We start from the raw sequence: 27,582 nt of genomic DNA on the forward strand, positions 1-27,582 counted from the left end.
ACTGGAGCACCAGGAAGTCCTCATCTGTTCCTTGACCCTAACATGTATCAGTAGAATAACTCCTGCCAGACATGACCCAGTGACTGCAAGGTGAATGGTCAGTAAAGGAAACATAAGTGGTAGGATATTAATGAATTTTTTTCAGTCACTCAGTCGTGTCTGACTCTTTGCGACCCCCTGAACTACAGCACACCAGGTGTCCCTATCCTTCACAATCCCCCAGAGTTTGCTCAAACTCATGCCCATTGAATCAGTGATGCCATTGAACCATCTAATCCTCTGTCATCCCCTTCTCCTCCTGCCCTCAATCTTTCCCAGGATCAGGGTCTTTTCCAATGAGTTGGCTCCTCACATCAGGTGGCCAAAGTATTGGCGCTTCAGCTTCAATATCAGTCCTTCCAATGAATATTCAGGGTTGATTTCCTTTAGGATGGACTTGGATCTCCTTATAGTCCAAGGGACTCTCAAAAGTCTTCTCCAACACCATAGTTTGAAAGCATCAATTCTTTGGCACTCAGCCTTCTTTATGGTCCAACTCTCACATCTGTACATGACTACTGAAAAAAACACAGCTTTGACTAGACAGACCTTTGTCCACAAAGTGAATGAATGAATTAAATTATATCTATCTCTAAGTGCATTTTGTCCTCCACTGCCTACCCCCTTCTAGGATTTCCAAAGTCTTGCATTTGTGTATGGTATTTGCAGAACTGTGGACTTCATTTTTACTTCTTCAAGAGCAGGGACTAAGCCTTTACTCATCTGTCTTCTCAGCAGCTGACACTGTGTTTGCTGAATGAATAAATGATATACCTCAGACCACAGGACGTCTGTTTAGCTTGCAGCTGGAAACCACTTCAAACTGTATATTGCCTATTGATTAAGATTTCAAGGTAAATACAGACATGTTTCTAAGGAAGTGTTTTTGTTGTGGTGGTTTTTACAGGATGATTTGGTAAGCTAATCATTTTAAATAATTACGTCTGGATTCTAAAGAACTCTGTGCATTCTACTCTCTAGAAATTTAGTATTTATAATGCATTCATTCTGCTATAATTCCTCTTTCTTCCTGTCTTCAATGAGCTTCCTTCTTTCTTAAAGGAAGAGTTAAGGCTGCTCCTACACTCAGTTTGACATGGTGTATCTGGTCATTTCAGCCCAAGCACATCCCAACTTTTAATTTCCTTCTAACACCTTTGACTTTTGATCTTGAAGCACAAGGGTCATACTTTTATTGGGTTTAATTCACTGGAAAACCCGATGTTCCTTATGAATCAAGCCATAATAGTCAATGAATAATCACAGGCTGCAGCCATGCTGGGTTTTAGTTCTGCTGAGTAGCTAGGAAACCGACTAATAACTGGAAGGTAAAAAGTGTTAGGAACCCCGGTACGGCCCCAGAACCAGGATAAGCCATTTAATTACGGGCCGGTGACCCAGCCAAGCACAGAGGGGGTTAGTTACTGAGTAGGACCCAGGGTGAGGGGGCTGCTTGGCTGAGCCCAGGGCTCCTGGGAAGAGGAGCAGGGAGGGGCAGAGGTCTGGGTGGGAGTCAAGAGTCCAAGGTGTGTGTAACCTGAGCTTCCTTTCCTTCTCTCAGCTGCTGTACTTTTTCCAGCTCTGCACTTATGCTCCTGCCTAGATTACTTTCTATAAGTTTTCATGTATTTATATCTGAGAGGGTAGGAATGATTTTTTTTTTCATATATTGATGTACATATTTTAAAGGATTTTTCATAAAATGCTCCCAGAGGGGAGCTTGGAAAAAGACACGCATTAGCTACATCATTTTGAACCTCTCTCTACCAGGTGCTGGACAAATTTGCAAATTTGGCTCTGTGTTGAGCTCCCATCACAGCCTTATGACATAGGTGGCATAATCACCCTTGCTTCTATACAGCTGAGAACCGCCCCAAGGTTTAGCCAGTTGGAGCACAGGGAAATATGGTTGTCGTGAGCGGACTGTCTTCAAAATCCAGTGACCCTTCTTTTGATGTCCTTCTGCTCAGGTGTGCTGGAAACGTCCCTCCTCTCTGAGCCCTTCAAGGAAGAAAGATGTCTTCCCAAAGATCACTGGGTCTCAGGGGGCAGGGGCCCTGAGGTCTCAGGGGCCCCTGATCACCTAGCACTGATACCCATGGACATGGGAGCAGCTGCTATGGACAAGGCAGCCCCACCCCAGGCAACTGAACTTGACCTAATGGCTGTCTTTTCCAAGTTTCTCAGATGCTTTCAGTAGCCTAGGGGGAAAGTCCCTCTATTAGCTGAAACTGCAGCCTGAATGAGTCAGTATGTTCTGGTATAGTTAAAAAAAAAAAAGGTAGCATACTCTTCATGTCTCCATGGTAACTTATTATGGATCTGTATACCACTTATGAAATTCCTTCCTGATCGTATCTATCTATGATTTCTGATCCAGGCTTGAATGTACACGGAGAAACCATTAGAATCAATTCAATCTGCTGAAAATATCAATCATTTTTGCTCCTGGTGGTTTGAGCTGGATAGACCCAGCCTCTGACCTATGCAATGGCGATTCCTAGAGACCCTCAGGTACCTGAAAACATTAAGGTGCAATACTATCTCAATTATCTGAACAACTCCTGGGTTCAGGGTTGCCATGGAAACCGGGAACCTTGGCAACAGAGAAGTGAGGCCCGTCTCCCTCTCCCTTCACAGCACTGCGGTCTCTGAGATGCACCAACTTCCAGTCCCTGGCCTTGCCTAAGCTGAGATATTTTATTCTACACCCACCTTTGGGAATCTATTCCACCAAAATATTGAGAATCTGATCTGAATCGGAAATGTGCACATTTCTAGCCAGAGACTCAAGTATTTCCTGCTAAAAATGGAAACGGGAGGTACTGGTGACAGTTTTTACCATAGTTGGAAGTCAGATAAGCTGGAGTTTCAACCCTGAATTTCCCATTTATACGTCTTCTGACTGGGCAAGTTATTTGCCCTAAGGGTCAATTCTCTCATATTTAAAGCGAGGACAATGAGGCCTTGGAGAATTATCCCGGAGGATTAGTCCAGGCGCAAGAGGTAAAGAACCCGCTTGCCAATGCAATGTAAGAGATGCCGGTTCAATCCCTGGGTTCAAAGATCCCCTGGGGGAGGAAATGGCTACGCACTGCAGCGTTCTTGCCTGGAGTACTCCATGGACAGAGGAGCCTGGAGGGCTACAGTCCATGGGATCACAAAGAGTCTGCACGACTGAAATGACTTATCACAGTCCAGGGAAGCCGAGCCAAGGCTGGTTATCACCAAGGCACCGCTCAACTCTAGGGGCGCCACTCACACGAGGCTGCAGGATTGGGGCGGGGGGGCTTCCCGGAGCAGGGGGACTCCGTGACCGATCGAGGGTCCACTTCGTACCTTTGTCATCTCAGCGTGTTTCACGACAGAACGCTCAGAATAAAAACGATCGGAAATCATAAGTCCATAAGCGGGTCCAAGAATGGGGCTAGAATGAGTCCCCCGGTGGACCAAGACCCGCGGCCACTCGGTGGCACCAGCGCTAGCTAGCTACTCCGGTCCTGCCAGGGCACCTTTGGGGGTTAAAGCGGCGGATCCGGGAAAGAAATATAAGAAAGATTTGTCCTGAGCTCCTGGGACACACACTGCCCGGGGCGCCGGACGTCGGAGGTCCAGGCCCGCAGCGACCCTAGGAGATCAGCCGCCGAGCGACAGCAGGCGCCGGGCGAGGTCCTGCCGGACAGGTCCGGCTCCGCCCCTGGCTCCGTGCTCCTCCCCTCCCCTCCGCCCCTCCTCTCCGCGCGCAGGCTCCCCGCCGGGCCCCCTCCTCCGCCCCTCCTCCTCTCTCCCTTCCCCCTCCGCCCCTCCTCCTGTCCCGATGTCCCCTCCCTCCTCCCTCCTCCCTCCTCCCCCCGATACCCCGGCTCCAGAAGAGCGCGCGGCGGAGGGGACCGGCCGGTTACTTCCTCCGGCGGCGGCGCAGAGCGCGGTGCAGCCACAACCGGATCGCCCCGAGCCCGCCCGCCGTCCCCGGCCCGCCCCGGCCTCCCGGATCTCCCCGAGCCCGCCCGCCGTCCCTGGTCCGCCCCGGCCAACCCCGAGCGCCCGGAGCCCTCCCGCCCCCCGCGGCCTCCCCGAGCGCCCCACTCGCGCGCCCGCGCCCGCGCGCTTGCCGGCTAGCACCGAGGAAGCCTGGGCCCCGAGCCCCCGGCGGCCCTGCCGGAAGCGGCGAGGTAAGAGCGGGGTCGGGCCGGGCGGGGTGGCCTGGGTCCGGCGGGGGTCGGCGGGCGGGGAGCGCCCTCCGGCGCCCACTTCTCTCCCAGGGAACCCAGGAACCGAGTTGGGGACGCGGGTGGCGCCCCAGATCCCCGGGGCGCAGCTGGGGTGCAGGCAGGGTGGCGACTATTCGTGGGATTCTGGGGTCGCGCGTCCAGTATCGGTCCGCTTGGGGCTCTTGTTCCCGGGGTGGCCGAGTGGCTTTGGGGGTAGGTGGGTGGGCGGCGAGCAGGGTTCGGGGTGGGCCTGGCCGTGACCCGCGGAGCCGGCTCCGAACTTGGGCCGCGGGGCCTGGGGTCGCCGAGGCGGCTGGGGCGGGCGGGGCGCGCCGGCTCGTTTCACTTGCTTTTGTTTTAAAAGGAAACGCGGGCGTGAAGGCGGGGGTGGCTCCTGCCGGTGGGCACCCGGCAAACCTGATTTCGCCAGGGGGCTTGGGGGACGCGAGAGAAGGTGTCTGAGGGGCCCTGGCTCGCCCCGGTTTGCCGGTGACTTACCGGAGGGCGCCCGGCCCGGGAAGATCCGGGGCGCCTGGAACACCTGGGGGACTGCGGCTCCCACCCCCGCTCCGGGTCACCTGCGCTGTCGCGTCCGGGGCCCGGCCAGGGCGGCAGGCGACCGGGGCGCGGGGAGGGTCCGGCGGCTCTACGGAGACCCCCGCGGGCTCCCCAGGACCTCTGCATTCGGGCCCCTCGGTGCTGGGAGGTGAACGTGGGGAGAATGTCGGAAATGGGGGTATGGGTGCGAAGGGCTGCCTCTATTTTTGCGATCTTACAGCATGTTGGACGAAGGGGTAACAGCGTTTGTGCGTATATGGCTTTTTTTTTTAAGCACTCAAGACTTTTGTGTTGGCCTGTATTCAATTGTAGGGTATCCTAAAATAGTATTTGACCTGCAGTTTATTGAGGAAGTAAAGAAATGAGCAGCCCCCATTGGAGATAGGGGTAATTTATTTTAATTTACCGGTAAGAGATTCATCTTGTTCCGTGCAGTGGAAGCGCCTGTGCGCTGTCTGCCATCCCACACCGCCACCAATCCGAGAGATAAATCTCTAAGTTAAGGTTTATTAAAATTCTGAATAATATCATAGTACAGTAAACTAGCGCACTGTGTGTCCCGAAGGGAAATAGTCAAACACCCATTTCTGGGATTAGTCATTCCTCTCCCTAAATTGATAGCTTTCAAACGAAAAAGAAAACCAATCTTCAACAGTGCGCTTAGGGTTTGATTTTTTTTTTCTTTTTCAATTTGTCTAAATGCAAACCTGTGCTCTAATCTCGCAGAAGCAATCACTTGTTCCCATAAGGGTACTGTTGTTGGGCAAGTTCTACTTGTTTTAAAATTGAACATGCCTGCCATTTACCCATTTTTTTCCTGTTGTTTCTCAAGAGCAGCGATCAATAGGGCAACCACAAAAAGACCTGAATGTGAAATTGACTTATGTGGACTGATTTGGCCTGTCTGCTATCTTCACAAGCCCTGTTGAGTAGAACTGTTGTTTAGAGGCTAAGTCCCGTCTCACTCTCTGCAACCCCATGAACTGTCGCCCGCCAGGTTCCTCTGTCCATGGGATTCTCCAGGCAAGAGTACTGGAGTAGGTTGCCATTTGCTTCTCCGGGGGGATCTTCCAAACCCAGGGATTGAACCTGGGTCTCCTGCGTTGGCAAACAGATTCTTTACCACTGAGCCACCTGGAAACCTGTTGAGTAAAACAGAGGAACTTAAATTTGATTAGTTAGGTGTTTGCCAGAAACCATTGGTAGAGCACTTTGACTCTACATGGTTTTTACTAAACAAATTAAAAACCGGACAACACAAGAATTCTGTTCCGCAGCTGGTAATTACAGCTCTTTATATGGGAGTGGCAGATTGCCTTTCCTCTCAGAATTTGTACTCAAAAACCAGGCGGGCTGCTCCGTGGCTTTCCACATCTATTCTCGGCCCATCTCCATGAAACTCAAGGATGTGGAATAAAGTCTGCAAGTCAGGAGAAGGAGATGGGTAACTGATGACACCCAAGATGTCCTTTCATTTTGATCTCCTGTTTTGAGGCTTGCTGATGTCATCAACAGGTGACAGGGCTTCGTTCATGCAGGTCAGTGGCATAAAGCTCTCACATTAAGGAGCATTTTGCATCTGAAAAGTCGAGAGCGGGAGCCTAGTCTAATGGTATCAGTGTGTGATCTCTGCTCTTCACTGCTGGGAGGAGGGTCCAGGCCTCACCATTCAGGGGATCCTGGCTCAAGGCAGAGCTCAGGAGGTCGGGCCATACACCCAAGGGGATTTGGTCTGCTCTATGCCCCTGAGCCCCCCCACCCCCACCCCCGCAGTAGCCCTGTGATCCTGGGCAAAGTCCTGGGGTGGGGGGTGGGGGGGTGTCTCTGTAGCCTCTCTGTCAGATGGCTTAACATCTACCTCTCAGGGATGTCAGATTGTTGAGTAAGGTGGCAAGGTGTGGTCCCCCAGCTCAGGCTTAGCCCTTCGCAAGTAGGAACCTACCAGGCCAGTGGTCATCCATACTGTATATTGATTTTTGATTGTTTGTGGATGACGGGATTCACCAAGTGGGGATTCTGAGCAGACGCAGTCCCTTTTGATCCTAGACAACACCCCACCCTCTCCCTACCCCCCATTATTTACTGTCAGACCTTTTCAGCCTGCACTGGCCACCCTGATGATGACCTGCCTTCAGAGATTTTTAACAACTCTCCCCACCCCCGGTGCCTCCGGGGGGCTTCCCAGGTGGCTTGGTGGTAAAGCATCTGCCTGCCAATGCCGGAGACACGGGTTCCATCCCTGGGTTGGGAAGATCCCCTGGAGTAGGAAATGGCAACCCACTCCAGGATTCTGGCCTGGAAAATTCCATGGACAGAGGAGCCTGGCGGGCTCCAGTCCACGGGGTCATGGAGCCTGACATGACTGAGCGTGCACACACACCCCCCACACACACCCCGTGCCTTTGGCCTCCCCTGTGGCAGGGAATCTCCTCCCACACTGCCTTTCTAGCCAGGGGGTGTGTGTGTCTGTATGCTGAGTCCTTAGCGGGTCTGGTTTAGCCATAATGTTGACCATAAAGAGAAAACAAGAAAAGACAAACTCGAATTAAGTAGTTACAGGAAAATATGCTGTTTTCCTCTGCTAGTCAGCCTTATCCATTGCACAATGTTTTAATTACTCAAAGTTTTGGTTGAAACAGGTAGCAGCACCCAGTGGAGACCTCAGAACGGGCAGTGAGAGGTACCCGTGAAGTTTCCTATTCTAGACCTCCAGTTCCCTGTCCTGAAGCCAGGAGGGTGGGCTTTCCCAGGGTATTTGAAAATCAGCTTCAGTTGCTCTGTTTTTTTCATCTAATGCTCTGGCAGGATTATCTAAGTGCTTTTCTCAGGTGCTAATATTTAACCTACCCTGGCAAACAGTAACGTTTTAGGGCCCCAGATAGGTTTTCAGTTGATTACAGCAAATCATAGGTCATTTAGGGAACTGTCCAATCGCAGGTCACACATGTAGCTCTTAAGTTTTCTAATAGCCACAGTTAAATACCGTGAAGTAGACGAAATTAATTTCAGTTAACCTAACACATTCAGAATATTACGTAAACACGCAGTAAACACAAGAGTCAGTACTGAGATAGTTGACTTTGCGCTGTGAAATCTTTGAAATCGAGGGCAAGCACATCTGAGTCCGCCCTAGTCCCCAGGACCAAGCGCTCAGGAGTCACACGTGGTTACCACGCTGGTCAGCGTAGGTCCAAGGTAAAAGCCTAGGCCATCCAAGCAAGTAAGGCAGGTCCGCAGTCGGAATTACTTAACTCGAAGAAACGCACAGCTGAGCAGCCCGCAAATGCAGTATTTTGAGCTTGTGTGCTCCACACTGGAGAATCTGAGATAATGCAGGAGGGTTTGATCTCAAGACGAGGTTCTTCCTTTTTCTGTGCTTCCTGAGCTTGGAGAAGGGAGGGGGCCTCCGAGGCGGGTCTTCCAGCGGGCTTTCCAGGATTTGGATCTGCCCAGGAGCGGCTGTGGCGGCTGGCCCTGGAGTTCCCAGGTTGAGCTGACTGCCCCTTGCAACGCAGGAGGTGGTCCACGGCCCGGCAGCCGGCCCACAGCCCCCAACAGCTCCTACACCCCTAGCTGACCTTGAAATTGGCGATGAAAAACAGGTCCTCCCCACGCCTGTCCTGGAAGGACCCAGGCCCCCAGCTTTGCTATACCAGCCAGCCGGAAGGCAGCTTTATCTGTGTGCCTCAGATCCTAAGGGAATTCTGCAGGCGGCATTATCATTTAATTCCTTGAGTAGCATCACCTTTGTGAGAAGAATTCCTGGCATTCGGTTCTGAATGACCTGTTAGGGCTGGAGCACTTGAGCTGAGGTGTGGATGTGGACTTAACAATCAGCTTGGTTTGTTGCTTCTTTCAACTCTTAATTTTTCTTTCTTCTTTTTTAAAGATGAATGATTTTGGAATCAAGAACATGGACCAGGTGGCCCCTGTGGCCAGCAATTACAGAGGGACACTCAAGGTGAGTGAACGAGTCTTAATAGAAACTTAAAAAATTGGAAAACTCAGTTTCTAGGAGGGAAAAAACAATTGGGTCCCAGGAGACCGGTTCTAGCTGTGAGACTGGTTGTGTGACTCTGGACTGTTTGCTTAATCTCTCTGGGTCTCAGTGTTTTCATCTGTTAAATGGGTTTTCTGGTGTGTGTTTGACTTATCCTCCAAGATATGAAGGAAACCACTCAGTTTGTGGATGGTGAGGCCTTGGTAGTTGATTTCTGAGGCTCCTACCAGGTGGAATGTTCTATAAATTCTCAAGAGAACTGGAGGAGGTATCTGTTCTAGCCACCCAGGAAGTTTCCTCAAGTAGTGGAAAGAGCTGAAAGAGCTTAGAGGAGGCAGGCAGGCCCAATTATTGGCTGCTGTTCCTGCTCCCATCAGAAGGGTCAGTGCCCGTGGGGTTCAGGCAGTCTGTCCTTCCTGGGACAACTGCGGCTGTTTAAAAACAAAGAGAAAATCAGATTAAACAGCCTCCTCCCTGGTAATAAACATTTCATGGAGCTTCTATCTCACTCCCTTTTGGGAACATTCTTTAGCAACACAAACTGATGATTTGCCATTTGCCTTCTCCAAATGTGACAGACAGATTTGATTTTTTTTTAAGTGTTCTGTGGTAAAGATGTCTCAGAAGCAGTGGTTTTAGATTGGTAGTGTTTTGTACAATATTGTGTCTCTGGCATGTTCCGCTTTTCTCTATCGTTAGGAGGTTGTTTGTCTGATCAAACCCCAGGAGGCAAAAACTGACATAGGTCTTTCCAGAGTATCATGAAACTGATCAAATTTCAAGCCAGTGAGGTTTTTGTTGTTGTTCAGTCTGGTCAGGCGTTTTCATTGTGGCCTGGCAGAAACCATATAAGAAATTACAGTAATATTAAGTTTGAAATGACACCTCTAGAGAAAATTTCTCCCATAAACTTGAAGAGCTTATGCCTGTGTGATTTCTGGGCTTGGAGAAGAAACCACTCTTGCTGAAACTGATGTGTTGAAATACCCAGCGGGAATTTATCTTGTCTTGTGGTTTCTTGGTTTTAAAAACAGAACAGAAAGGCAGTCAGGAAAGGAAAGGCACTTCTTAGTCACCTGGGCCATGCTTTATTGTTCAGTTGCTTAGTCCTGTAGGACTCTTTGCAACCCCTTGGACTGCCTCACGCCAGGCTTCCACGCCAGGAATTTAAAAAATCTATCGGGTATGTCACCAAAATTAGCATTGCTATAAGCTATTTTATAAGTCGAGATGAGTATTTCATACGTGCCTGATTGGCCTCTACCCGCCCCCCGCCCCCCTGTAGGTCTTGGGCAGTTGGGTATCCCTGCTTTGGGTTTTTTGGGGGGCTGGACGCCAACATCCCTGGGCCAAGCTCCAGCTTCTGCCTACCCTCTTATGTCATGCGTCATTCACTGTTCGGCATTTCTAAACAGAAAGCACACCAACCATTGGATCTGTAAATGTGTTACACACTTTTGACTCAACAAATGGGTCACTGTATTACACATGACATGGGTCCAGCTTATGTTGGAAAAATATAGCTGTTCTTCACGTTTTTCTTCCACAAGTTAGGCAATGATGAATCAGGCCTTTGTCTGTTACTTACAAATGAGTCTTACAGTACAGGCTGTTCCATTTGTATTTGAAATTCTCACAGCTCCAGGCTTATCTTTCTATGTATGTCTCTTCTCCTAAATTGTAGATAGTTTAACTTTAAATCTGTTTTCTTTGGAAATCTTTCCCCTTCATAGGTGGAGGCAGTGAAGGAGTGACCTTTTCAATACACTACAGTTTTACAAAATTAAATCTTAAGGAATGTTCTCATATGTATTTTGTTTGATTTTTGTTGTTTGATTTTTTTCTTTCCCTGCCTTTTGTCTTAACTGCAGTGAGCTGAAGCTCTTTTGCCAAGAATCATTTTTTTGGTTTCTTTTTTTTTCCCCCTTATTAATTTTCCTTCTATATTGAAGTATAAATATTGTAGGGCTTCACTGGAGGTGCAGTGGTAAAGAATCTGCCTGCCAAGGCAGGAGAGGCAGGAGACACAGGCTTGATCCCTGGGTCTGGAAGTTCCTCTGGAGGGGGACATGGCAACCCACTTCAGTATTCTTGCTTGGAAAATTCCATGGACAGGTGCCTGGAGGGCTACAGTCCATGGGGTTGCAAAAAGTAAGACACAGTTACCTGTATACACACATAGTTGATTTACATTGTTGTTAATTCCTATTATACAGCAAAGTCGTTTGGTTATACATATATATATATATATATTTACACATACATACATAGATATACATGTACATTTTAAAAATATTCTTTTCCATTATGATTTATCACAGTTTTAATTAGGGGATAATTTTTCATTGTTGTGTTAGTTTCAGCTTACAACAGCATGAGAGTCATTTTCCTTATGCACACGGCCGGCGTGTCTCACCCGTTTAGCTGAGAAGGGCCAGGTGTTTGGATTGAGGTGGTCTCTTGAGTCCCTCCAGGCACTGTTATAAGACTCTCTTGGTTTTAGGTTTGTTTGCTTAACTTATACATTTAACTTGATTAGGCCATTAAAAGTAAATTCCCGGTCATTCTGATTCTGTGGTTGATGACAGGCAGACCTTGATAGACTGCACTTTGCTATGCTGAGTTTTTTACAAATTGAAGGCTTGTGCTAACCCTGCAGCCTGGCATTGATTGGCACCATTTTCCCAACAGCATTTGATCAGTTCATGTCTCTGTGTCACATTTTGGGAATCTTCGACATAGTTTAAACCCTCTGCTAGCAAAAAGATTACAAAGGCTCAAATGATGGTTAGTATTTTTTAATTAAGGTATGTGCACGGTTTTTAGACATCATGCTGTTGCACACGTAATAGTGTAAGAGTAACTTTTATATGTATTGGGAAGCCAGGAAATTTGTGTGACTCTCTTTGATGTGATAGTCACTTTATTTCGGTGGTCTGGAACCAAGCCTGCAGCATCTCCAAGGTGTGCCTGTAAGTGATCCAGAGTAAAGAGATCCTTTGGGTCACTTGGATCTTCTCAGAAGTTTGCTCAGAGTACCGACTGGTCGATTCCATGCGTGGCTTTATAACTGGCAAATTGAATCAGGGTGTCTTGGTGAGGCTGCCCATGGACCACTTTTAAAACAGGTCATTAACTAAGTGTAAATGCCAACGTTTCTGTTTTCTTTCCCTCTTGCCTTTGCAGCGCCAGGCCGCCTTTGACACCTTTGATGGGTCCCTGCTCGCGGTTTTCCCCTCCCTAAATGAAGAGCAAACACTGCAGGAAGTGCCAACCGGCTTGGATTCGATTTCTCATGGTAATTGGTTACTCAGACTTGATGAATTGAGCATGATGTCCCTAAGGATCTCAGTGCATAGATGACCCTTCGTAAGGGATGCCTGTTGTTGTCTTGAATCTTTGTATGAAAAGTCAGGCAGAGGCTGGGATCTGGGAGAAAACAGTTCTTTTTTATGCAGCTGGTGACTCTGAAGTCCTCACCCACCAGATGCACCCCAGGGAGAGGAGGCGCCCTGCTGGGGGCAAACCGCAGGGGGCCCTGAGCGGCTCCGTAGGCTGCCCCAACTCTGCAGCCAGCCCAGGCCCCATCTCCCAGTCCCCTCTATGATGCAGACCAGTGGACCTCAGAGTGCACCCCACCTTTTCATCCTAGGTTCATGTCCCTAGCTTAGATCTCCCCCCGCCACCACCAGTTTTGGGGCAGCAAAGTATTCCTGCTCATCTTTACCCATCTGCCTTCGTGCCTGCAGTTCTTCGTATCAGTGTTCATTCTTTTGAAAGGAATAGCACATCAGGTGATGCCTCTGTGATTACTATGATAGAGTTGTTAGCAGGAGACATTCCAGAGATGACTTTGTCATATGAAGTCAGTGCTAAAGAATACAGCCCAGAAAATTAATTAAAACGCGTGTGCTTGCGTAAGCGTGCTGTCACGTGACCATCATTCATCATTCTTGAAATTGCTGAGGGAATGCAGAGAAGGTTGTTTTTCAAACAAATTGACATCCCAGGTGCTAAGTGCTGTGTGTTCCTGTGACATCTGCTGTCTCTTTGCCTGCAGCTTAGTTTAATGGATGGAAGTCGCTTCCAGATTAGCCATTTATAACCCCTTAAGGCTTTTGGTGAAAAACCAAGCAGCTTCCTCGGTTGTCAAAAATGTAAGACTGGCCTGCAAGAGAAGCCTTACCTAGGCGCTGATTGCTGCTTTATGAAGTTTGGCAAAAATTCAACTCGAGTTTTACTTTAGTTTTTTTTCAAATAAGGGTAGTTATTAAATTGTAAGAAGTATAGTTACATAATGATTAGAATAATACATGTATTATTAAATTATAATATATTTTCTCAGTTTCATTCAGAAACCATTTTGGTTCACATTAATATTTACCCTCCTCTGGAGAGTGATGCTGAAGACTGAGGATGCTCATTGTTCTTCCGTAGGAGCTAAGACTCCCTCCCCGCCCCACCCCCCATCCGTTCTCCCTGTGTTGTGGCCAGCTGGAACTTAACGTCCCCGTGGGGTTTGTTTTTCAGACTCAGCCAACTGCGAGTTGCCGCTGCTGACCCCATGCAGCAAGGCTGTGATGAGTCAAGCCTTAAAAGCCACCTTCAGTGGCTTCAAAAAGGAGCAGCGCCGGCTGGGGATCCCGAAGAGTAAGTGCTGCTTCTTGGAGCCGCGTTCTGCCCTGCGCTGTGCTAGACCGGGGCGTCGGGCCGCCATAGCTTGAGATGGCATCATTTCAAGCACGCGCCTAGGGTGTCTTGCAAAGAGGGGCAGAGCTCTCATGAAGCCGAGCCAGTTTTTATTTCGAAACCCACCCCGCTGAACACTTCTTCCAGCACTGCTGTTAGCCCCTCAGCATCGTCCTGGGTGTCTGCTGGCTCATCACTTTGAGCCCTGGTGCCCATCGGGGCTCTGCAGGTAAGTCAGGAGTGTGTCTGGCCTCACCGCCTTGCTTTTCTCCCCTCCCTGCTAGATCCCTGGCTGTGGACTGAGCAACAGGTATGTCAGTGGCTTCTCTGGGCCACCAACGAGTTCAGTCTGGTGGACGTGAACCTGCAGAGGTTCGGCATGACGGGACAGGTGCTCTGTAACCTTGGCAAGGAGCGCTTTCTGGAGCTGGCACCCGACTTTGTGGGCGATATTCTCTGGGAGCATCTGGAGCAGATGATCAAAGGTACCTGTGAGCGACGGGGCGATTGTGGTGGGAAAGAGTGATGGGGGAGCTGTGCATGCTAACTGTCGGGTCGGTGATTCAGTGATGGAGGGCAGACGGACCGAAAATGGCATTGGCACGAGTCGGCGCCAGGGTGGCGATTATAGATTTTGATTCCACTTAAGCACGTGTGTGGGGAGCATTAGCCACAAGGCGGGAGCCTTCTTCACCAAGGTGTTCAGCGTCACCAGACCTTATGAGTCGGAGGCGTACGTGTGGCTCTGATGTCAGGGAGCTGGGATGCCCGTGTTTGGAGGCTCACTTTACAGAGCCTTAAGAAATACGTTGGCCCCAGCCAAAGCAATAAACTGGGAATTTTATAGTTTTTCTTCCCTACAGATGGGATCCCACAAAGACTTTTTGTTTTGTGTTTATAAACAAATGTAGAAGTAATTGATGTACATTTTACACACTTGAAATATTGTACAGAAACTGGCCTTCAAGCAAAAGAACTCTTATGTAGAAAATGTTGATTTAGACCTAAAAAGAGCATTGAGAGTAGTGTTAAAAATACATGAAGCCTTACTGGCATGACGCCCTCCCCATGAGCACAGGCCTCTTGCAAAGTATCTCCTTCATCCCTCTCCAGAAGAGAAGAGGAAACAGGAACAAGTGCCTCGTGCAGAGCCCCAATTCCTGTTTCATGGATGTGAAATGCCCAGGATGCTATAGAATCACCCTGTATCTAGCCGTGCACAAACCGTAGTTATATGTGTTCAGTGTTCTGCTGTCCTCGGCCAGCCTTCAGGAGGAAGAGCAACGCTTACAGAAGGCTGCTCTTTCAGATGGAAGCAGCGCTCAACGTACCCTGTGTCAAGATGAATGGGAAACCATCCCAATACACATTTTGGATAAAAGAAAAAAAAGTACATTGAGTTAAAAAAAAAGCAAAACATAGGACTCCTTCAAGTTAAAAATATAAGAAAATAAGCCTGTTGGTAGAGTTCAGAGAAAATTTCTCATTCAATTGATTTTAAACTCTGAGTTTCAACATCTATTACATACTCAGCATCTTAAAAAGATCTCAGGGCCTCCCGACCAGTTCTTTGTAGTTATGGCTTCTGAGGGGAAGGAAAACCTAAGGACCCTTAAATTTTTCCTGAACCTGGACAAGTCTGATCTGACAAGTTTCTGTTTGAATCTGTTTGTTGGCATGTTGGACCCATTTTGCCATTTCTCAGTGCGTGTGTCTGGATATGTGGATGTGTGTGTGGTTGTATGTTTGGAGAAGTAAATTCACACAGAGAATGCTAACTTTTTCCTTTTAAAGTTCTTGGACACGTGTCCCCATTCGGACGCCCGTGGCACTGTTTTGACCTCTCTATAGCTCTCGCCACCCATGGACACACCCTAGGGTTTGAGATGATGGGTCAGAAGTATCACCAGGCAGAGAATCTGTCTAGGTCCCTAATTTGCTGTGTTCCCAGCCCCTGGTGAAGGGGGTACTTCATAAGCATTTAACCCTTTGTGGGCTCTATGGATGAATTCAATACATCATCTAGATCGCTCAAATTATACAATTGAAAATTTAACTTTGCCAATGGCAGCAGTAATTTTAGAAGTCTTTTTCTAGTTATTAGGAAAATATGTTGCTGTCTCTAGTACTTTTAAAAGACATAATGACAGGGAACACCATTGGATTAAGTATGCAGCTAAAATTCATTTCTTTATGCTGGAATAACCGTAGAACAGTAATTCAGAAAGGAACCTTTTTTTCTTGAGTCGTTTAAAACCTCTCGATTTGTAATTTTGTGTCTCCTCTGTCAATTTTTCAGAAAACCAAGAAAAGACCGAAGATCCGTATGAAGAAAATTCGCACCTCAACTCAGTTCCTCATTGGATTAATAGCAATTCGTTAGGTCAGTGCAATGAATTCTGCGCTTAAGAGCTTGGTCCTAAGACTTCCTGTTAGATTCACGAAAAGTTCGAAGCCAGGGTCTAGACCTGCAGTGTCCCACACAGTGATCACACTCACAAGTCCAGGCCACTGGTCACTTGAAGTTGTTGCCGGTCCACATTGAGATGTGCGGTGAGATAAAACTCAGGCCCACCAATCTGAAAGTCTTAGTATAAATGTCTCCTTAATAATTTTTAAAATTATGATTACATGTTGAAATGATAATGGATTTCTTGCATGCATTCGGATCAGTCGTATCTGACTCTCTTGTGACTCTATAGACTGTAGCTCACCAGGCTCCTCTGTCCATGAGATTCTCCAGGCATGAATACTGGAGTGGGTTGCCATTTCCTCCTCCAGGGGATCTTCCCCACCCAGGGACTGAACCCACGACTCGTGTCTCCTGCATTAGCAGGCGGGTTCTTTACCATCTCTTGGGTCAAGTGAAATGTTTGAACTTGTTTCGCCAGCGCCTTTTTAGTTTTCCAGTGGGGCTGTTAGAAAATCTAACATTGCATTGGTGGCTAGTGTTAACCTTTGCATTGGCCAGCATCGGTCGAGGCAATTTATAACTCGAGGGGGCAGAATAGAGTGAGCTGATCGCCGGGGTCAGATCAGTGTAATAGAGAAAGGTGGCAGGTGCAGGAGGTGTGCGAACAGCAATACCCCATTTGCTCTGAACTTGGGATGTTATGGAATTTGGGTTGGTGTTTCTGGTGGTTTGATGCTGGTGAGCGTAGCTTAAGGTGGTCCCCTCGGGCGTGGTCAGGGTGACTGGAGATGCTCAGTTATGGGTCATAGGCTGGATGGCAGATCGCTTAGTTGGTCTGGACCTTAGTTTCCTCGGGAGTCGAAAGAGCCAGTGACCCTGTTGTCCTGAGGCTCCCATGGAAGCACTAGGAATATTCACCTGCAGCATCGCCCCCAGGGTCCAGAGGCCGCAGGCCTTTAGGGAAATTTAGATAAGAGGAGGACTCAGAAAAACTGCCCGTCAGAGCCTCAGCGTGTCCAGTGAGGTCTCGCATGGAGGGCTGGAGTGGGTGGGTCTGCTCGCGTTCCCTCTGGTTGGAGGCGTGTAGGGTCTCTGGGTATCATGTCGATGCCTCCTAACAGCTGTGTGGTCCGTGGTCCTGTGTTGTAGGTTTCGGCGTGGAGCAGGCGCCATACGGCATGCAGACGCAGAGCTACCCTAAAGGCGGCCTCCTGGATGGCCTGTGTCCAGTGTCCTCGGCGCCCAGCACACTCGGGCCAGAGCAGGACTTCCAGATGTTCCCCAAGGCCCGAATCAGCACCGTCAGCGTCAACTACTGCTCCGTCGGCCAGGACTTCCCAGCCGGCAGCCTAAACCTGCTCTCCAGCGCTTCTGGTAAGACCCAGGCTCCTGAGCGTGCTTCTCGGTGGGGCTGGGGGTGTGATTTCCCGGGGCCACGGTCAGACCGTGACCTGAGTTTCTTAATCAGTTGGCCCATGCTTTGCCCCTGGGGGAGGTCAAGGACTGGACTGCCGGGACACGGCCACAGCAGCGATGCTCAGCAAGCTTACTCCTCACATGCCTCCTGCTCTGGTCCGGGGCCCGGGGGTGTCGGGGAGCCAGCAGAGTTCCTGCTCCTGTGGCCGGAGTCCTCCACCCACCCAGTGGGCTGTTGGGGGAGGCAGTGTAGGCAGGTGACGGGATGTCTTGGTGGAGGTGAAAATGCGTATTCCCAGGTGTTACAGTGATAAAGACTCCGCCTGCAGTACAGGGGACATGAGACTTGGGTTCGATCCCTGGGTGGGGGAAACTCCCCTGGAGGAGGGCATGGTAACCCACTCCAGTATTCTTGCCTGGAGAATCCCACGGACAGAGAGGAGCCTAGTGGGCTATGGTCCATGGGGTCGCAAAGAGCCCGACATGACTGAGCTACTGAACACACTCGCAAGTGTGCGGTGGACTAAACTCGGGTTGGATTTTTTTCCTTAAATACCCCTGGGTGACCACCACCCAGATTGAGATTGAGAGGGTGCCAGCTCCCCACAAGGCTCCCTCATCCCCCCTCCCAGTCAGTAGCACTCCCCCTACCCCCAGAAGATCCAATTGTCCTGACTTTTCTCATCACTGTCTTTCCAGTTCTTGAACTGGATACAAAGTGTTCTCTTGTTGGGCTTTTGCTCACTTTGTGTCTGAGATCCACGCACATTGCTGCCCTTTCCCATGCGGTGCGGCCCTCTGCTAGGAGCTACACAATGTCTCTGTCCTGCAGTTGATGGGAGAGGCGCTTGCCTAGCGTGTTTATTCATAAGGAGCGGGTGGCTCAGTGAGAAACCTGAGGGGCTGTGGGCCGGCAGGGTGAACGCCCGGAGGGGTCGGTGGTCGTGCCTGACCTTGCGTCATCCTGGAGGGGTCAGAGCCCATGCTTGTGTCTGCCAGGGAAACCCAGGGACCACGACTCGGCAGAGACTGGCGGCGACAGCTTCGAGAGCTCGGAGTCGCTGCTGCAGTCCTGGAACAGCCAGTCGTCTCTGCTGGATGTGCAGCGGGTACCCTCCTTCGAGAGCTTCGAGGACGACTGCAGCCAGTCCCTGGGCCTCAGCAAGCCAACCATGTCCTTCAAGGACTACATCCAGGACCGGAGCGACCCGGTGGAGCAGGGCAAACCAGTTATACCCGCGGCCGTGCTGGCCGGCTTCACAGGTGCGTGCACCCGCCTTGTTTACCAAGGGCGTTTCTCGCTGGACGACCTCGAGTTGGCGCTCCAGGTTTAATGCGTGCAGTGTCATCCTTAAGCCGAGCGAGCCGTCTCCCTGCATCCGAAAGAGGCCACATGGACAGGGATGAGCTCAGCGTAGTGGGTGAGAATCCCCAGGCTGCTCCCTTATCTGGTCAGTCCTGGCCAGTCCCCAAAAGGAGAGGAGAACAGCGGGGGACACGGACCGTAGAGGCTGAAGCTCTGACTCAGCCATACCTGGAATTTCAGAGACTGTAGCCTGGCCAGGGGAAGGGGCACAGAGCCGGGTTCTAATAACACAGGGACTGTTTACCTTCTTCTGCTTCTCAAATCCATCTTATTTTGAAGTTTTGGGTAACAGCTATTCTAGGCGGGGACAAATATTAAAGCTGTTTTTAGAACCAGATATTTCCAGTACTTTAGCAAAAATATGAGGATTTTTTTTTTGGATTGCTTTCTGTGTCCTTCAGTGTGCTTTTTTTTTTTTTCCCCATAGTTTGACCATATGGAGCCACTGGGAATTTAAAAAAATACCTGCTTTTAAAAAATCCAATAGGCTAAAATAAGAATACACAGGCATCCCGTTTCTTTTCTGTCCTGTAAAACAAACAGCCATGGAAATTACTCAGAGTGAAAATGGCTATCATTTTCATACATGGGCGTGAGGGCCTGATCTGAAGGGAAACAGCCACAGTGTGGGTGGGTTTTTGTTTTAACGTTAGTGACCATCCATTGTCTTGCCAGCTCTGTGGTTGACAAGGACCATACTGGGACCCCAGGGCAGCCTAGCATGGCTGGTATTGACCCATTTCACAGACAGGGAAGTGGGCTTGGAGGATGCTGGCTGTGGTCACTCAGGTCACAGCTGTACCCACGATGTGGTCACTGTGGCTTGGGGGATGGCTCTTGGATGAGCTTGTGATCCAGGGCGAGCCACACGGCTGCTGGGCCCATCTTTTCCCTCTTCATTTTTGAAATATCAATGCAGTCATACTTTACAAGGTGGTGGCGGTTCTGAATATTAATCAAGAAAAAGTATATGGAGAGCACTTTGCAAAGCATCTACCTCACCGAACAGGTGTTGAGGCCCTGGCTACTCCCCTAGGTGCCCCAGTGACCTCTCAGTAACCTGAGTCTTGGATCAAGCAATTTAGCCACTGTCATCCGGTCGGAAAGCTACGCGTGGGGTTCCGAGAATGACATGCCTCACCCTGTGTTGAAAGGCCTTTTCTAACACCCCCACCCCTGTCCCACGAGGTGTTTCTAGAAATAAACCTTGAAAGTTATTACATAAGAAACAATTAAACAGAGGGAGGGATTTTGATGCCAAGGAGATGCTGGCCCAGAATTTTTTTTTTTTTCCTCCAAAAAGACCAAGCCCAGTGATCTCTTTCCCAAGAGCAGGAGAGGCGTGGGGAAGAAGCCCTCACCTTGGGGTCTGGCCTCCTACCATTAAAGCATCCAAGGCTGTCCCCAGCACCCAGCGTCACACCTTCACCTTGATACCCACTTGATACCACTTGATCTCACAGTTCTTGCTTCAGGAGAGTGACTCTAAAGCCTTGCTGTGTTTAAGAACGTCTAACCCACCCCCTTCTCCCCTGCAGGAAGCGGGCCTATCCAGCTGTGGCAGTTTCTTCTAGAGTTGCTCTCCGACAAGTCCTGCCAGTCATTCATCAGCTGGACGGGGGACGGGTGGGAGTTTAAGCTCGCTGACCCCGACGAGGTACGTCCAGACCTGGGGACTCAAGCCTGGGGTTCTCAAACCTGATCACATCACTTGGGCTTTGCAAACCCAATTCCCCGGGTGCAAGAAACGGGTCCCAAGTATATACAAATGAGAGCACTTCTTCTGCAGGAGGCATTTCTGGCCCTTTAGGAGCCTTATTGCGATGATACACAGTTTAATATGCTGTACTCAGTGGCCCAGCCGTGTCCGACTCTCTGCAACCCCATGCGCTGTGGCCCACCAGGCTCCTCTGTCCGTGGGGTTCTTGAGGCATGGATTGTGCAGGCGGTACTGTCGGGCTTCCCCGTCTTGCTCTGTCATTGAGCTGAAAGGTGCAAGCTGTAAACTGAGGCACTTGCCTGACCGTCGGAACATGTCGTAGGAAATTTGCCTTTTTCCCTTGTGGGGGGGCAGATACTGAGCCCCAGGCCTCCGCTGAGGTGGGCGGAGCTGTGCCAGCCCGTCTGGATGAGAAAGCTGAGGGCGGGTCCCCTACCAGCCCGTCACGGTCAGCGCAAGGGGCGCCCTTGGTCTCTGGCACCTGTGGGGTGTGGTGCGTCACCTCCCCGCTAACCCTGGGCGGCAGAGGCATTGAGGAATGCAGACGGTCACGTGGCCTCCGTCCCACTTCAGTGGCTGTGGACGTGGTGGTCTTGGAGTGCAAACCCAGGAGGTGGGGGCACATAGCCTTTCCTTTGTCTCAGGACCAACCCCTAGGCTCCCAAAGGTTTTCCTGAGGGAGAAGCCTCAGCAGACGGGGCTGTGGGTCGGGGGACCCGCCTCCCTCATCTGCCTGTCCCTCCATCCCCAGATAAATAGCCAGGGCTGCAGAGGGGGAAGGCAGACGGCATCTCTGCGTTCCCATTGGTGCTTCAATAAGCATGCGTCCAAATTGTCATAAGGGGAAAAGGGGTGCTTTTTCTTTCTCTTTTTTTTAAAAAGTTAATTTATTTTGATGGGAGGATAATTTTCTTTACAGTGTTGTGATGAAAAAGGCGTGCTTTTTCTTTCTTTCTTTTTTTAAAAATTATTTTGATGGGAGGATAGTTTTCTTTATTGCGATGGTTTTTGCTGGGACGAGGGAGACACGTGTGCTTTTTTTCAATCGCGGAATTAAATGGCACTCTTTCCCATACCCCGCCACAGGTGGCCCGCAGGTGGGGAAAGAGGAAAAACAAGCCCAAGATGAACTACGAGAAGCTCAGCCGGGGTTTGCGCTATTACTACGACAAGAATATCATCCACAAGACGTCGGGGAAGCGCTACGTGTACCGCTTCGTGTGTGACCTGCAGAACTTGCTGGGCTTCACGCCCGAGGAACTGCACGCCATCCTGGGCGTCCAGCCGGACACGGAAGACTGAGCCCACCCGGGCCGGGAGCGGGGCCGTTGAGACTCGTCCCAGGACCCTGAAAGGCCGGACCGGCGCATCCGGCACGCCTCTTGGAAGCAGTGGCCTTACTCCATCGGACACCGCGGTTCTTCGCTGAAGGCAGCACAGTTTCTCACTTCTGAAAGCCTGCTGCCGGGAACCCGCCACTTAATGATGCTATTCCATTCGAATGGCCCAGGAAGAAGCTTGAGGCCCCCGTCCTAGCCCTGAGCGGGCTGTGTGGTGGCAGGATCGTTCAGGCTGTTGGGTCTTCTCAAAGGAGCGAGCGTGTCCCGGACGCACACTTCTTGGATTTTTTCTTTTGCCTTTTTGCAGCCAGGAATCACACAAGAGCTCTCTTTGGTTCTGAGGGGGAGCAGGGGGCAAAGACACATGATGTTTCAGAAGTTAGTTTGTATATATGACTGTAACCTTGTAATTGTTATCAGAGTCCCCTAACAGACCTATTTAACAGAAATTGTATATTGTAATTTAAAATAATTATATAACTGTATGTGAAAATAGGAATGCAGATGGCATTTTGCTACGTTCGCTGGTTTTTAAGAGCACTGACTGGCGTCCTTTTGCGAACATTTAATCTGCCGGAGCAGATTAAGAGAAGTTGTAAAGTGTGTATTATTTACATTTAATATGCCTACAGGAATAAGGTCTAAGAAGGTTCATTCCTGTTTTTTGTTTTGTTTTGCCTGGGTTATTATCTATGGCAAGGACTTTGTACACTTGGGAATTTTTATAAGAAACTTAAAGTTATTATCTGGAGGCCTCTCCTGGCCTCTCTGCTTCTCCTTTAATTGTAATGTAAAAGCTATAAAGCAGTATTTTTCTTGACAGATGGCATATGTTTTCCATTTCTATGCATGCCTTGAAATAAGTTTATATACAAAACTTACTTTATTTTTTAGTTCAACTGTGTTTCCCCCAGCGACTCACCTCCCCTGACCAGGCATTTCCTTCCCGAGCCCCACCCCCACGCCCCAAATTATGCTGTATGATTAAAATAGGAATACTATTTTTGGAAATATGTGACTCCTTTTCAGAGATCAGGAGGGATTTATGTAGCAGCTATTTTTACTGCAAAAGTAATTCACTGGAAAAAAATAATGTAATTTGTAAGAAAGTTTTATTTTTACTGCAGCGCCTAAAGTACAGAGCTGAAGGTGCAGGGGGAGGGGAGGCTTAATTAATGAACCTCTCGGACATGAGTGGAGCCTGATTTTGTCCCATCTTCTTTACCTGTGGAGTCTCAGGTTTTCCGGACACCAAGCTGCTCCTTTCTGTTGGGTGTCCACAGTTTTTATTTTCTTGCACACAGAAAGCCCAGAGGCAAAGAGGGTCAGCAAGGTGGGAAAGAGAAGGCATTGGGGTCGTTCATGTGAAGAAAACGTCTTCATTGTGATGGAGACTTTTGTAGTCCTTTCGAAGGAACCCCTGGTTCACCCTGTGTTCCTGGCTTTTGTAAACCATCACGTTGATTTCCAAGTCAGACAGTCTTCACTAGCATTGTAGGGGGACCAGTGGTGAGGTCTTTGAAGACAAATCCTCCATGTGATGAGACGAGGGGAACTGGGTGGTAGGGTGAGCAGAGGAGAGCCAGAAGGGGGGACCATTGCCTCTTGTACCCACACAAGACCGTTTGCAGTATCGCTAAGCACAGGATGTTCTTCTCAAGCAAGACCTGTTTATCTGCCGGACAGCTGTTTATAACATCAACAGACAAGCGGCTGGGAACATCTTGCCGCTGAAAAAAATCAGCCATCCGCTCGCTCGTTTTATATGGGCTTTGACCGCATGAATTTGCCAGTATTTGTCTGTTTTTATCCAGAGTTGGCAATTTTACATGGCTCGACCCAAGAGTCATGGAAAATCAAACCCATGGTAAACCTTTGGCATGATAATAAACAGGACTTATCTATCAAAGTTTTGTAATCTGGCCTTTTCTTTCTCAAATAATAAAGTATTTTGTTTACATCAATCCCTCCTTTTAAGAGCCTTCATGCCTCGCCCCTCTGCCTCCCTTCCCCAGCGCGGAGGCGGTGGGTTCAGAGCACTGGGCCGCCCCTCGGTGACTCAGCCACTTCAGGTCACAGCCCCTGTGAACTGACTTTATGCACCCCTCCCCCAGCAAATCAGGACCAGGCTGGAACCAACTGTGAACCTTCCTGAAGCAATTCCCAAAAAGTGTTCCTTAAAGAGAAAGGTTTTCAAGGAGAGATTAGAAAGATTCGGGTATCTTATCTTCAACTGGGCTTTGGCAGTGTTCACAGAAGAGACTTCAGGATGCTTCTGTTGAGAATATTAGGATAGCGACGTCCCTGAAGGTCCAGTGGTTAAGTCTCTGCTTCCAGTGCAGCGGGTGTGGGTTTGACCCTTAGTCAGGAAACTAACATCCCACATGCTGCATGGAACGACCAAAACCCCAAATAAACAGGTTTTAAAAAATCAAAGAAAGAAGAACCTTAGGATTGGAAGCTCAAGGACTTTTGTAACTGAGGCCTCGACTCCCCTGGAGTTCTGACATAACCAAGATGAGGGTGGTGGTCCTGGGACGCCTGAGCACAAACTCATTCTTGGACCTCCTTTCCACTCTCCAGAATTAGTGAAGATTCCAGAACCTTAGAGGGATTATATCCAAGGTGTGCTGGAGCTGGCTCGCCGTGGGCTAACCCAAGCTGATGGTGTGGGCCTCTCCCCAATGCTGCATCAGTGAGGTATTGGTAGCTGGGACTTGGTTGGGATGAAAGCAGTTATACACCACCAAAATTAGCATCTGGCATGTCATCAGTGGTGCAGTGGATAAGAATCCCCCTGCCACGGCAGTGGACACGGGTTTGATCCCTGGTCCCAGGAAGATTCCACACACCTCAGGGTAATTAAGCTGGTGTCTCACAGCTCCTCAGCCTGCACGCTGCAATCACCAAAGCCCACGCACTCCAGGTTGAGGATAACCCCTGACTGCTGCAACTAGAGAGAGCCTCAGTGTAGCAACCAAGACCCACCCAGTGAAGCTAAAAATAAATATACATTTATTTAAACAAAAAATCAGCATCTGCTACAAATTAGGGCTCCCCACCAACCCTTTTAAGGGAGCTGAAATATGTTTAACAGCACATCACTGATCATCAATGTTAACTATATTAGAAATTAAAGAAAATTTTAAAATACGACTCAACATTTCTGAAATAACAACTGATATTAACATTTTTATGAAAAATAACTTTCCAAAAAAGGAACAATGGCATTGTTTTATGTGTTTTCTAATCTCTTTGATGTCTGATTTAATGAAAGAGAGCTGAATTCACATGCTGGCTTCTGCATCAATCTGTTATGATACACTTTAAAGAAACTCAGGCCTCACACAAATCTGTAATTGGAACAGGGAACATGTTTCAAAGCTGTTTCAGACAACTGGATATTGTCTTATTCTACACCTAAGCTGACACATGGTAGTTTCTTAAACATTAATTGCAGTTGGAATATGAAGCTATATCAATAAACTTGTCAATAGTGAAATTCTGTTGGTCCGTCTTGCACTTTGAATGAGTCTTTTTACCCATGTGTGATTTTGTAACATTCATTAGTCATCGGAAAATACTGCCTCAAAATGTTGACTCATTTCAACATACACTTTAAAATGATCACATTAGTTAGTATCCCCACCAATTTCACCAGAAAAGTCCCAAGAAGCTATCAAGCTCCCAGTGGCAGACACAAATTTTCAAAATTTCAGATTTTCACCTGAGAGCTCAAATTTTACCATCAGCAACAAATAAGCTGTTGTTCTTTCGGTACTGACCGACAGGCTCCTTTAATTTTCCTTTGGGAAAATGCTTGTCAAATACACAAATCTGAATAAACATCATTTGTCAGTTGTTCTTTCAAAGAACTGATGGTGCTTACGTATGAAGTAGTTAGTTTAGCTTGCAACTCAAGTGCATTCCTCAACTGCATTTCCCAGGACAACAGAACAACCTCAGTAGCACCAGATCTTCTGTATATTTTCCATGTTGTTAACCAGAAACTAAAAAGATGTATCTTTACTTATTAAGAAAATTAATTTTTACTGCTTATTCAAGAACATTTTTAAAGGAAACTGGTGCTTTTCCCCTGTAAGTCCATGATGAAAAAATGCTAGGATGGTTTAGTGCTACGGTTTCAAGGGTTTTAAGCACCATCAGTGCAAGCGTCAACACAGTAAAAAAAAAGAAAGAAAGAAAAATGAATGTTTTAATGTTATTATAAATATCATTTTGATCCTGAGGATTCCCCTGAGAGGGTGTTGTCTGTGGACCTCACTTTGAGAACTATTCTAGAAAGCGGAGAAACTCACCCAGAACAAAAGAGCTGGAACTGGGGCAGTGAGGGTGTGCAGGGAGGGAACATTTTTCTTTTGTCTGTGTCCATGCTTACAATCTTACTCTTTCACAGCCAGTTTAGATGAAGCATATTTCATTTAAAGCAAAAAGAATGGTCTGATGTCTCCATGACAAGGAAAAAGTTCTTTCATGCAGGCTGAACTGGATCTTTTCAAAATCTTTCTATCAGCACCACTCTTCTTTTCCTTGTCCCACTCAAATTCCCAACCTTTTTTAAAAATGTATATATTATCACAATTTTTAAAAAAACAATGTTTTTCCTAACATAGTCAGATCTGAGGTCATAAAGAGATGAGGTGTCTGCGGTCCATATTCCAGCTTTTCCCTAAGGTGGATAAGAAGCAGAACTAGGAGCTGCCCTTAGGGCCCCCCGTCCCTGAGTCCTGGCTACTCCTCGCATGAGGGGCCAGACAGCCCCATGTGGGGAGCGCTCAGAGGGTGGGGATGGGAGCTTGGTGGCTGTGGGAGTCCCAGGATGTGGCACCAGAGGACATGGGCAGGGCCCAAGGGTGGGGCAGGGTGGGCTGTTCCATCACCTCTTTGGAAACATCGAACAAGCTGGCCGTGGGCTTTTTGTACTTAGGCGCTAAACCTCGAGTTACCACTCTCATCCAGCTTTTGGGGCACTGGTGTGTGATCCTGGCTGCATGACTTACTCCATGCCTCAGTTTCCCCCCCCCATAAAGCGGGGGAGTGGGTGGATGACCCACCGTTAGTTTAGGGCTGAGGGAAGTCGGTGGCCTGGAGGTTCCACGGAAGGCATGAGCAAAGCCTTCCAGCAGGAGTTCTGCAAAGAACAGATGGCTTTTGACAGCCAGGCTGTGTTTCCAGAAGCAGTGTAGGTTCAGAGTTCAGCGATAAAGCTGACACTGAGCAGAACCGGGACTCAGACCCAGGTCTTCTGTTTCCTGATGCTGCTCCCTTGCCAAGATAACCAGACCGAGTTTTGTTGATGTCGTTGAAACTGCTACCCAGGACTCCCCCAGGCTTCTGTGACTGCCCTTGGCTTTGAATTGTAGATGACCCAGGAGCCTCCAACCAGAGCATGCAGAGTCCTCGGACACACAGCAGTTGGCAGCAGCTCAGTCCTCTGAGCAGATGAGAGAGTCCCATAACCTGGGCCAGATGTTAACCTGCCTTTTCTGTAAAAACACGACAGAAGGGTGAGACTTAAGCAGGCAAGGAGGAAACCCCTTATTGTGTAAACTCTTTTGCAATTCCTGGGCAAGGTTAGAACATGTGATGATGCTTGGGACCTAACTTTAGGGGAGAGACCATTTTTGGTCATAGCTGGTGTGTTGACACCTTTGCAACTGGAAATGGCATGGCCTTTGTCCACGTGCTATGAGTAACTGACCCCTCCTGCTTGCCAAACTCGTGTTCGGATGGCAAAACAGCCTGAGGTTGCCACATTGGATCCTCGCCAGTTGTTCGTGTGCCTATGGCTTCCTATGCTGTGTACATA

General features: G+C 48.7%; 1 protein-coding gene across 1 annotated transcript; it reads left to right on the forward strand.

The window, feature by feature from the left end:
• Window positions 1-4,078: 4,078 nt before the first annotated feature.
• ETS2 (ETS proto-oncogene 2, transcription factor) lies at window positions 4,079-23,661 on the forward strand. The gene is made up of 10 exons (XM_043474743.1): window positions 4,079-4,211; window positions 8,698-8,769; window positions 11,995-12,106; window positions 13,339-13,458; window positions 13,782-13,982; window positions 15,797-15,880; window positions 17,060-17,284; window positions 18,326-18,589; window positions 20,231-20,349; window positions 21,499-23,661. Exons 2-10 carry the CDS (start codon window positions 8,698-8,700, stop codon window positions 21,712-21,714), a joined length of 1,413 nt encoding a protein of 470 aa, XP_043330678.1. The 5' UTR covers window positions 4,079-4,211; the 3' UTR covers window positions 21,715-23,661.
• The last annotated feature ends 3,921 nt before the right edge of the window (window positions 23,662-27,582 follow it).

The sequence above is a fragment of the Cervus canadensis genome, chromosome 7 (assembly GCF_019320065.1).
Source record: "Cervus canadensis isolate Bull #8, Minnesota chromosome 7, ASM1932006v1, whole genome shotgun sequence".
Taxonomy (NCBI): domain Eukaryota; kingdom Metazoa; phylum Chordata; class Mammalia; order Artiodactyla; family Cervidae; genus Cervus; species Cervus canadensis.

Coding starts and splice junctions, on each gene's coding strand:
- ETS2 (XM_043474743.1), top strand. CDS start 8,698: ATGAATGATTTTGGAATCAAGAACATGGACCAGGTGGCCCCTGTGGCC. Junction 13,459..13,781: donor CCGGCTGGGGATCCCGAAGA/GTAAGTGCTGCT, acceptor CCTCCCTGCTAG/ATCCCTGGCTGTGGACTGAG. Junction 17,285..18,325: donor CCTGCTCTCCAGCGCTTCTG/GTAAGACCCAGG, acceptor TGTGTCTGCCAG/GGAAACCCAGGGACCACGAC.